The sequence below is a fragment of the Lissotriton helveticus genome, chromosome 2_2 (genome assembly GCF_964261635.1).
Source record: "Lissotriton helveticus chromosome 2_2, aLisHel1.1, whole genome shotgun sequence".
NCBI lineage: Eukaryota > Metazoa > Chordata > Amphibia > Caudata > Salamandridae > Lissotriton > Lissotriton helveticus.
Window position 1 is genome coordinate 201,489,601 of NC_136060.1, and position 12,591 is coordinate 201,502,191.

The 12,591-nt window shown below is 39.7% G+C and overlaps 1 protein-coding gene across 1 annotated transcript in view; it reads right to left on the reverse strand.

Annotated features, from left to right (window-relative positions):
* Positions 1 to 12,591, reverse strand: part of DTHD1 (death domain containing 1) — a 405,256-nt gene that overhangs the window by 264,662 nt on the left and 128,003 nt on the right. The window contains exon 3 of the mRNA XM_078678971.1: positions 4,418 to 4,748. Within this exon, the coding sequence (XP_078535097.1) occupies positions 4,418 to 4,748 (331 nt within the window). The remainder of the gene's footprint in view (positions 1 to 4,417; positions 4,749 to 12,591) is intronic.

Below are 12,591 nucleotides of genomic sequence, written 5' to 3' on the forward strand. Positions count from 1 at the left end.
TCCTCATTCATCCTAAATTCCAGGTACAGAACTGAATAACCCCTCCTAGAGAATTCTTTAGTTATTCACTTGGCAAAAACAAACTTAACTTAAACTGTAACTTTCTATTCCCGCCCACGCATTAGACTTAGGTCAGGTACACGGGGTAGGCGTATTTAGAAACACCAGTTGAGTACGTTTAGTCAAATGTATATGTGTATGTAAATATATTTTAATCATTTTAAACATCATATGGCTCAGAAACCATATCAATGTTTTTACAGTATTATTTTATACTATTGCTTCTAATGTATGCACTTTACTTAACTATAAGTATTGCAATAATATCGATCCATTTCTCTTGTACGAGAAAAGAGACTGATCAATAAATAACACCTTTTATTGAACACGCCCGTCTCTTCCTTTTCTCTACATTCTGATGAGACTAAGAATGCACGTACTGACTGAGTAAAATAATTGCCTTGTGCTCACACGACTCTTGAGATTGACTCTTGATTAGGGGAGAGCAAAGTTGTCATGTTCTATGGTTGTCAGAAACTAAATCCCTTCTTGTCTAATCAGGGGAGTTAATCCTTCCTTGAACATTCGAGAAAGTTTCTAGCGAACTCTGAGCTTAGCTGGCAAACCCAAAAATTAAGTCTAGTATCGACAGTAGTAGACCTAGTTAACGTCTGGCCTAGGCCTTTACTGCTGTAGGTACTATTCCAATGCGCAGAGCCTATTGGGAAAATAGGAACTACACTACACTTCTTCCCAAGAGGCTGTGATATATCTTGTTGACCGCCCTAGAGTTCAGGTGGTTAGGTCACCCCAGTATCTATTGCTCCATTGACCTCACACTTCAAATGTTATGAAAGAGCATGATCAAGGACAATGTGCCGTCTTCTTTAAATAGGTTAATACTGTCCAAAATAGGTCAACATTTACCCCCACCGAGGGGCTGGAGAGGGAGAAATACGTGGAAGAACTGCCTTCTTGGAGAAGACAGCTAAAAATAAGTGTTAGACCTGGCATCCTTGGCGTAGTTGCCCCCTATCTTTTTGCCTCTACCTCCTGTATTTTTGATGCTGTGCTGGATTTCATTTTTGCTGGTTTAGATTATTTGGACACTCTGCCACTGCTGATCAGTGTCAGAGTGTAAGTACTCCCTGTGTAAATTGTTATTATGATTGAATATACATGATTGGCATATTTGTATCACCAAGAAGTCCCTAGTAAAGTGCACTGGGTGTGCCAGGGCTGGTGATGACAATTGCTGCTAGTGTGCCACCCACATGAGTAGCCCTAAAATGGTGTCTCAGACATGCCACCGCAGTGCCTGTGTGCAGTCTGTGAACTGACATGTCCTCCTGGTGAGTGTCCCCACTGACCAGGCTTTACCCTTCCCTTTCGGTGCACATTGGTCACCCCTATGGAAGGCCCAAGGTACCCCCTTGGGCAGGGTGCAGTGTATGTGAAAGGTAGAGCATGTACTTGTGCAGGTGACCTGCTCTGGTAGTGAATTACAGCCATTTTCGTTTTTCACTGCTGCAAGGCTATCTTGCTCCATAGGCTATCATGGGGGATGCTGGCTACAGTGGCTACCAGCGTATCTTCCCATAGGAACACGATAGGACAAAAAAGTCTAGTATCCCTGAACTCAGAATTTAATAGCACATCTTTTAGGAAAGGTTGTTTTTAAATCCTGTGTTTGAGAACAACACTTTTAGAAAGTTGTTGTTCTCTTGCCTGACCTTTCTGTGTGCCTTGGCCTGTTTGTGAATTGACTGTCTGGTTTGAGAGTGACAGGGGCTGGGGATTCCCCAGGAGGCTGGCTGAGTCAGCCCTAGGCTGAATGACTACATTTGAAACTTGAGTGGTGGGAGGAGATAGCACCTGGGCCTGAATAGGCGGTGCCTGCCTTCCACAATGCTGGCTCCACCTCCTGCTGGGTGGCTGACGACCCTGCCCCTCACTCTGAAAGGAAAGGAGAAGCCAGTAAAACAAAGTGCTAAAGGAACACCCAGAACTGGTTCAGACTGGGCTCAGGGCCCACTTGCACAAAGAGAACAAAGACTTTTAGGGGTATAAGTACAGGACCCATGACAACAGAAAATTAGATCATCCTGGAATCAAGAAGGAACCTCTGCCAAGGAGAAAGCTGAAACTGAAGAAGGAAGACTGTCCTGCTGTTGCTCTGCTTGACTGACCTGCCGTTGCTTTGCTGCCAAGGAGAGGGGAACGACTTTGCTTTGTGCTGTGTCCCCAGTCTTGAAGGAATCTCCAAGGGCCTGAGAAAAGCTGGCTCCCTGTTCTGAAGTCCCAGGAACAAAAGGACTTCACCCCCAGCTTCCCTGAACTCTACTGAGAGAGTTCTGTCCTTCCTGGAGTGTGTGGCCCATGTGTGGCACCTCTGGAAGTTGTACCTGTGCTGGGGAGCTGGAAACCAAGCTTTTAAAGACTTTCTGCAAGTTTTGTCGCATCGCTCGCTTGCGCAGCGCATCCCCGACAGTGCGAGGAAATCCCCGCCGCTACGAAGGCCGAGATCATCACAGCGCCTGTTGCTGCTGCCAGAGCTGCCACATCCTTCATTTGCGGGATGCAGCTGACCAGTGCGGGAAGATTACCATCGCTGCGAGTGTCGTTGCAGAGCCTGTCTTCGCTGGGTGAGATCGCCGCACCGCTTGCTTGCGGACCGCATCACGTCGCTGCGAGTGTCATCGCAGAAGCCATCGCATCGAGGAACTGCGAGAGAGAGATCACCACTGGTCCAGCTTCTGCTTTGGAACTTTGTTGCATGTAAAAGGTACTGTTGGCTAAACGTGACGCAACTGTGAACTTTTCACGCAACTGTGGATTATTTTATCGCAACCTTAAGAACTCTTTTGCAACCATATTCTTGAACTGGTTATGTTGGATGTTTGTCGTTTTGGTCTTGAGTAGTTTAGATTAAATACCATTATTTTTCTAAACTGTTGTGGAGTCAGTTTGTGGTGTTTTCATTGGGTTACTGTGAGTGTTGGTACAAATACTTTACACATTGCTTTTGGATAAGCCTGACTGCTTGTGCCAAGCTACCAAGGGGAGGAGCAGAGGTTATCTAAAGAGTGTTTCCTCCTTACCCTGACTAGAAGCAAGGGTCCCTATTTGAACAGTGGTACCTACCTCTGCCAACTAGAGACCACCAGTTCTAACAATAAGGAACAGATATGATAACTAGTTCTGATCTGTAGGAAAACTCAAAAATGGTTTTCGATGATGTAGCAACCTTACTTCTTTGAAATATCTAAGAGAAGCAACACCAACCAGGAATACCAGCTTCAGAGTAGGTAAACTACTTTCAAGCTTAACCATAGGGATTTCAGAGCAACTTCTCCAACACCTAGGACATATTCTTAGTTGAAACCATTTAAGGACCTCTTATCTTTAAAAAGAAAACTTAAAAAGCATCTCAAATCAAACTCTTCCCAATTATTTCATAGGTACACACTAACACTGAAACTACTTAAGTGACAAGTGGATACATTCAATTAACCTAGAACTGCAGTGGTGCACTGTCTTTATAGCTAGAAAATGTTGTCTGCCCATTATTCAGTGCCCTGAATCTTCTGCTTCCCTAAAAGCTGAAATATTTTTGAGCAATGTGATGTCTGTCCTGACAGAATCTGTTTGATATTTTAATCACAGAAAAACAAATGAAGAGTACTATGGAACTTTTTCAGGTACCTTCAAATAGACATTCTTCTCCTGCTAAGCTTAAACCATACCATTCATCATTATGTTTATGTTTATGTTTATATGCTTATATAGCGCTCGATTGCCGTGGCGTCTTGGCGCTGGGGTGTGTGGACAGGAACAGTGAACTGTGTTGACAGAGGCCTATGCAGATGTAAACAGCCAGGTTTTCAGGCTCTTCCTGAAGAGCTGCAAGTTAGATTAAAGCTTCATGGATAGTGGCAGTTTGTTCCAAAGCTTTGCCGCACATTGTGATATCACCCTGCCCCCCCATCTTGCCCGTATGGTCTTTGCAGTCTTAATGAGACCCAGGCTAGCAGATCTAAGAGCGCGTGGAGGGATGTATGGTGGGAACTGTTTTTGAATGTCCTCAGCATCACCACCATATATTGCCTTGTGCACAAGACTGAGGGATTTGAATTCCACGCGCTGTTTGATAGGAAATAAACTGATTTTGCTTGAGTATTATTTTGTAACCGATACATTTCTAATTTTAATTCAAGTCAATTAAACACAATTCCTTTGTGATGGACCAGTTCTCATCAAAGGCACTCTGACACCAGTGGGTATAGCTTGAGCTATATAAAACTAAACACATAATCAATTAATTAATTAAATAATCACTCTTTTCTTTGAGATCGAATAGTAAGAGTATTGGATAAATAGGTTATATTTTGTTAAAGTAAATTGTGACTGTGATGACCTTGTGGTTTCCATGATATCCCTCCAGAGATACAGGAGTTATGTAACTTGATTGAAATTTATCATCATACACCTTCACCATGATATCTCTATAGCTTCCTCTGTAGCGTGCACTGAATGGGATTGCAATGGTGACCGGGAATGAAATCTTCATTGCTGGGTCCAGACGTTCAACACTAATGATATTGCTGACCAGTTCTTCTGAATCACATACAACCAAAGAGCTCATGTCATTGATGATTCTGCAGATCAGTTTTTGAAGTATATGGGATGGTGCTGTGATATAGCATGCCACCTTCTCCTCACCATCATCATCTTCTTGAGCAAGAAATCTGTTTGAAAGGAAAGACATTTTTTAATTGTCAAATTTTAGCATATATTAAATGCTGCTCTTTGAACTTTTAATATTATGTGAATGTGCATATGTACTACCTAAACATGTGAGAACAAAAATAATAAAACAAACAATGTAGTCACAATAAATAACATGTGGATATCTGAATTTAGTTGAATGGTTTCACAACTGCAAAGCTGAAGACTAAATATTCAACATGCTTCATAAGTAGATGGGCATTATTAGTCATGGGAACAGAGTCTGGTATCCATACAGCAATTCAGATAAGTGAAATTCACAAATATTTTAAAGATATTCTAAACAAATCATCAATTCTTTTCATTTTACTAATATGTTAATTTATGTTATGGTATCATGCATCTGTTTAGCTCACAACTGCCACTAGTGTTGCTTTCTTGAACTCTGTCTGGCATGATTGGAGACAGACACTTATGTTTCCAGAAAAAATTGGCACTAAGCATCAAATCGAAGTGGGAAAGAGTGTTTTCATGTTCTTCTGAAACTTTAAACAGAGGTAACAAGTGGCTTTGAATAATTGTTGAAAATATCAAAACTACCAGTTTTCAAAACAGCAGTTGAGTAGTAAAAGCCTGCATAGCAGAATAAGAGCTACTGTTCTATCTCAAACAAACCAATCAAACATTATAGTTTGCATTACTTCATTTATAGTTTGCATTACTTCATTTAAAAAAAAAATTATAATACCACAAAAATAAGGAAAATTGTGCATTGTGGATTTATTTGGCTACAGAATATTTGTGTTCTACCGAAATAATAGCGTTTAACATGGGAAACATCCTTTACAACGCACCTTTTACCACGCAGTGCCTTTACGACGCAACTTTTACAACGCAAACCATTACAGCGCATTGCGCTGGGGGGCGCTCTAGGATAGGGAATAGGTTTCATTTACTATGCACCACCTTCCCTACTATCCACGGGGACTGGAGTTGGAATAGTAAATTAAACAATTCACTATCCAGCGCCCCAAAGCACTATGCGTTGTAAAGGCATGCGTTGTAAAAACCGCGTTGTAAAGGCATGCGTTGTAATGTCATACATCCGTTTAACATTGATCGGAACTTATATACATGTGGTCTACCAAGATATTATGAAGGTAAGTAGCTCATTATACATGGTTACCTTGATGGATTATTAGCAGAAAATGTTCCAGTGTCAATATATTTGTCAGTCAATGTAATTGACCTTGATATTTTTAAATACAGCCAAGATACTTAAGAGGAAGATTCATAAAACTTGAAGAAATGTATAAGATGCGATATTTGTTCTTGTGTTATATTTATTTATTTAGCGCAGTAATTTAGTCTTTTTGAGACACACTGAAACACGTATCCATGAGTGAAATCCCTTGATTAGATACATCACTAGCATACACTCTTCAGATGTTGATGCTAAACAGTTATTGATTCTGATTACTGAAATAATTTACCTGATTTGTTTTAGCTTAGTAAATTTCTATCCTATTCTGCCCTCTCTTTGGTATCATGTGACAACTTCAACAAACATTTAGTTGATTAAAGGGATGCCACTTTCCTTATCTCCCAACAATTCTTCCAAAGTGATCTAAATCTATATTCTTTTGATCTATATATTGTTGATTTTAGTCATTGTGCATTTGCGAAACATCATATTATAGATCTTTAAAGTCTACTGAGGTCTTAACAAAGTGCAGTTTTCTGTCTTCATCATGCTGTTTGATCAAGTATTTCAGTGCTGTTTGTTCAAACGATCCTTATTTATAGTTACTATCTACCTTTATAGTTAAAAGTACATCTTACAAGCCTTGGTAATTTCAATATTCTACAAATTCCCTATTACATTTCACTATTGTACTTAAAATGATGCATCTATAGTGACTTGCCTGAACTTCAGAGAACTTTAAATGAAACCAGCATATATCAGATTGATATTTTTGCTAATAAAGATGCTTAAAATCAGTGAATATTGATGATGACTAACCCACAATCACAGACAACTTTCATACACTTTAATTGGCAAAGGTTCAGCGAATAATGTACAAATGCTTCATGATTATCACTGTTTAACTTAAGTAAATATTGATACTGACTGGCTATCCATTGATTCATCCAAAGTAATTTTCTAAAAATTTTAACTATGGGAGTTGTGTGAAAAAAGTAATCAATGGACCAGATTGACTCCTATTTTTATGAGAGGTCATCTATTGCCAGGGAGTAATAAATGTGACTTCCCCTTGGCAATCACAACAAATTCCTCAGTAATTACGAGGACAAAACACTTATCTTGGAAACTCCCCTTTTCCTGAAACCAACAAGAACCTTTGATAAATCTGTGATTTGCTCTATGAAAGTTTCAAACATTCTAGTAATTCATTTTCTAGAAATGTTCATACCATTTGCAACATACAGTTTTGCTAATAATTTCATGGATCTTAATTCTTACAGCAGCTCTTTCAAGCGAGATAAGCTTTCGTCTGACACTCCTGAAAAACGTATTTGTTACATTGTTAATTGGAATGCCTCCAGCTAATTGGTTATTGGGGAATCTTTTTAAAATAATATTGCTTGAAATAATGTTTGGAACAGTAGCTTCTAACTTATTCCTACAGAGATTAGTTAATTTCTGGGTTACAATTACTTTCTAAGATAAACGGCAAAGATGTTCCTGGCACATTTCAGGGTGAGAATAGGACAATTGCAACATTAATGGTAGCTGATTATAGCCTCTGCATATTTAATGACGGCCAGTCTTGTCTTCTTATCCTATTAGTTATTATGTTGTCTATTGACATTGTATATTACCAAACTTTCCTAGGCACTCTCAAAACAGGATCAAAATATATTGAAATGGGTCAACAGTGACAGTACTTCTCAACAAACTAGACACATCCTTTCCTCATCGCACTTATGTTGTATGGGGCCCCTCGTGAATTGGTACTGTAACCCATTCTGTTCAATATCTATATCAATGGCATTGGAGACATGCTTCAAGAAGTTGTCCCATTTCATTAATATGCTAATAAAATCCAAATGTATTATCAAATGAACTCCCATGATTGTATATACATGATCGATTCATCTCTGTAATGCATCCATTAAAGAATGGAGCAGAAACACTTGAAACACAGTGCACCTGTTAATGGATGTGGCAGAAACACTTGAAATTCAGCGTTTTTAATCCTGGATTCCTTTTTCTCATCCCTAAGTCTGATCCTAAAAATGTCCTGAAACTATCAGGAATTCTGGTCTTACTCAGAAATACTCACCACTGCAAAATTCCTGGGTTACCCTGTTGCTTACCTACACATACCTCTATAGAGGTCTACTTCTGAACAATTTCAACTTAAAGCTTAAAAGGTTAAAACATATACTTGTTCAACATGATAGGAAAGTATCAGTAGAGGTCATAGTAACTTTGAGGTTAGAATATGGTTTGTCCTGCCTTACCAGCTTTGCCAGAAACAGAACTTAACCTCTAACTGTTGTCTTTCACACTGCAATGAAGATGCTAAGCAACACAAAACATGTGACCATATCACCCTTGCCCTTATATACCTCAAATGGCCACCTGTCGGTGTATGTTCTGCAACTGAAAGTGTGAGCTTGACTTATAAAGCCATTAAACTCAATTGTTGAAAATGGTCTTTTCTGCAAGGCCCTCCCCAAACCTTTTTACCTTACGCCTCCTATTTTTACAGAATTAGTTTTTGTTGGCTTTAGGACTCTGTTCACTTTACCCCTGCTAATCAGCAATAAAGTGTGTGTGCTCTTGCCTTAACACATGGTAGAATTGGCATATATCCTATTGGCATATTTAATTTACTTATAAGTCCCTGGTAAAATGCACTATAGCGCCCAGGGACAGTAAATTAAATGCTGGTAGTGGGCCTACAGCACTGATTGTGCCACCCACTTAAGTTGCCCTTTAAACTTGTCTCAGGCCTGCTATTGCAGAACATGTGTATGTAATTTAAACTGCCAATTTGACCTGGGACGCTAAGCCTCTTGCCAGGCCGAAAGCTACCTCTTTAATACATATAAGTCACCCCTACGGTAGGCCCTGAGCAGTTCATAACCGGAGGAGGAATCGCCATCATCCACAGGGACACCATCAACATCACGACCAACGCCGAAGACGCACTCTCCACCACCGAACACCTACACTTCCAGATTCACACCGACCCCAAGACCACCCTCAGAGGAATGCTCATCTACAGACCCCCGGGTCTGCGCACACAATTCAGCGAAACCATCACCGACTTCATCAGCCCACACGCCCTGGCCTCACCAGAATACATCCTCCTAGGGGACCTGAACTTCCACCTCTGGTTCTACTTATTGTATTTTTGTCATTTTGGTGTGAAATAATTTATTAACATTGAGTCTATTTTTCTAAATTGGTTTGGGATTTTCCCTATGTTGCATTTTGACTTTATTACAGTTTGTATGCTTCATAAATACTTTACAAATTGCCTCTAAGTTAAGCCTGACTGCTTGTGTGCCAAGAGGCCCAGGGATCACAGATTTACAAACAGTGTTGTTTGTGACAGAGGCTCACTACTCAGATGTGTCCATCACTATAGGACTCAAGAAGAAGACATCAAATAGGGAATGTGTATGTGAACAAAACAGGTATTTTGCAACAGTAAGTCAATCATGTTTTTAAAGATCTCTCACTATCTATGTGGGATGTCAAATTCATTTTGGCTGTAATACAGTTTCTGTTCTACTTATAGTATTTAGAGGTAAATAATTGGAGAGGAAGGCTATCAAATTTACCTCATAAACTTTACACTAGTCAGTCAAAATAACTTTATTCGATTCTTAACAATCATAAAAGTTTACATGTATACATAGTATAGTTGTTAAAAAACCCTATACAAAAACGACTGTCACAAAATACATAATCAAACTTTAAAAAATTTGATTTCATCACCTATAACACCCTCCAGCATCATTCTAACTCCCCCTGCAAGAATTTCATAATTAATAAAATTAATTCATCATATGTTTCACACATAAAGATTAAATAAATAATGCTATAAAATGGTTTTAAAAACTTAGTTTCATATTACGATTCATACCGTTTCCTAATTGATAAGGCAGTTTGAGTAAAGTTAAACATAGCAATACAAATAGCAGCAGTAGGCAAAGAGCGTAAGAAATTAAAATCCTCCTGATAGGAACAGAGTCTAATATCATGCAAAACAGGTTTGTTGAAACGTGCCCTTGGATCTTTGTAGAGATTGCAGAACAATACAAAGTGCATCGTGCTTTGTTGGGCTAAGTTGTTGCACGGACAGGGAGTTAGTCTCTCACACCAACTCGCCTGTGTAGGGAAAGCCACAAGAAAGTGCAATGTGCAGAGTCAAAATCTGGTCATAAGGAAACGTGAATGAACTTGAAAAGTAAAAAACAGATAAAAATGCGGGTGGTTTGGGCACCCATCTACACAATTGCATGTTTCACAATCCGACATACTTTGTTCAGTATAATAGGCATTTTTTTATCTTCTATTTCATATTAGGTTGAATACAGTCGGGATCATCATAGAAGTGCCCTAGCCCGATCTTATAAAAAATTTCTTTCACATATCGGAGCCAACGAATGGCAAGAGCCTCTCTCAAGTGACATGCAGTCTCTAAGAACACTCCTTGAGAATGATAAGTCCTCTGATGTCCACACTTTTCCCCAAAGGATCAACGGTTCAATATTTATTCTATCCCTTACAAAGTCCAACCCCACTCCTAGGTGGCTAAAAACATTGGATGAACTAACAGGGATCATTAATAATCTTTTTTAAATTTGTTTTCCAGGATTCGTAACTGGTTGCGTTTGTGATGTTCCCATACTCCTGCCCCAAAAGTGGCTACTGATAAACATTTAGATTTGTATAGGGTTATCATCTCTGCTACTGGCTTGCAAGCAAAGCAGGACAGTCCCTCCACTGTTCTGCTAGTGCGTTGGACTCTGGCCACAATCAGTTGTTCCCAGTTTAATTTGTTAATAAAAACATTCCCTAAATAAGTGAAATTGGGCACCTTGTCTATTATCTTATCCTTCACCACAAATGTCATTGTTTTACGTTTGTTTAGCACCACACACCATAATAAAAGATTTACTAAGATTTTCTTTCTAGTCAAATGCCAACATAAAGTCAGTAAAGGCATTCAAGGCTTTTTGAAGACTATTGGCTGTCAAGGCCAACAGGACAGTGTCGTCTGCGTATGACAGCAGGGGTACTGATTTACCTTCTATGCTGGGAAAGTCTAGTTGTTGCTCCAAAAGAAAAGCCTCCATGCCATTTGTATATAAAAGGAATAAAAAAGGGGCCAAGATACACTCTTAATGAACCCCCTCTGTTGACACACTTGACCTAGTCTTCTCCCCCGGGACCATTACGGATAGAAACAGTAGTAGAGGTATGCAACCTCCGCAACAGAGTTATAAGGGGCTCCTCAACGCCCATGTTTTCCATTAAATGACATAACTTCTCCCTGTTCACTGTGTCAAATGCGTTGGATAAGTCCATGAAGGCAAGGTGGATTAACCTCCTCCTTGCCTTCATGTACTTACCCATGATCAGGGACAGGTTTTGGCACTGTTCATTTGTTCCCATGCCCCTTCTGAAGCCATATTGACTGTTGGATATGAGACCAGAGTCATTTGCCCAATATTTCAAACACGCAAGAATTACCCTCCCCAAGACTTTACACGTGGCATCAATTAGGTTTATGGGCCTGTAGCATGCTGGATCGTTTCTATAACCTTTTTTGTAGATCGGCACCACTACAGCCTCTTTCCATGATGCTGGGATCTGTCCCACTACTACAGCTTTGAAAACATTAACCAACAAAGGAGTCCATAGTTTGTGGTTGCTTTTAAATACATCCAGGGGCATCCCATCCGGGCCTGGTGCTTTCGAGGAAATACCCTTTGTTAGAGCATCTTTAACCTCACTAACAGTCAGGGAGGAGCTAAGGTGATATGCTGTATCTAAATTAATTTCTAGTCCATCCAATTGTTCATTGGGAGAGACACAGTTTGGATTTAAAAAAATTGTAAAATGAAGTTCCCAGGCTTCCCCTAGTATTGTTGAGTCCATGCTCTTCACGTCGTTTGTGAAAAGGGAGCAATTGATAACCTCCCAGATACTTTTAGAATCCCTGCGAGGACTAGCTCTTTCAAGATCTTCCCATGCTTGTCTTCTCAGTTCATCCTTTCTCTGATTAATTGCTTGTTTATAAGATTGCCTTGCTCTCTTGATTAAAGTTCGGTCACAGGGGATTGCATGCAGGGCATTCTTAAGATCTTTATGCGCCCCATTGCACTCAGCATTTAACCATCTTGTTTCTTGAGGGGCCCTCCTTTTCATGAGCTTGGTAAGATCTTTAGCAACATTTTTACAAATTGATTCAAATTCCTGTATAACTACGTCTGGGTGGGAAACATGAGTTAAACATGACATAATTTGACTTAAATTAGTTTTGACAATGTTTTCCTCAAATTGAGAGGGATTTATTTAACTCCATTTTAGTCTTACTCCTTGGTTGCGGTTATACTTAAGTGGACACTTATCACCCTTGGCCTCCTGTGCCGTTGCATACACCGAAATAGTTAGGGGATTGTGGTCATTAGCTGAGTTTAGTTTAACCGCAAACCTATCAGTAGAGGTCATAGTAACTTTGAGGCTAGAATATGGTTTGTCCCGCCTTACCAGCTTTGCCAGAAACAGAACTGAACCTCTAACAGTTTTCTTTCACACTGCAATAAAGATGCTAAGCAACACAAAACATGTGACCATATCACCCTTGCCCTTAT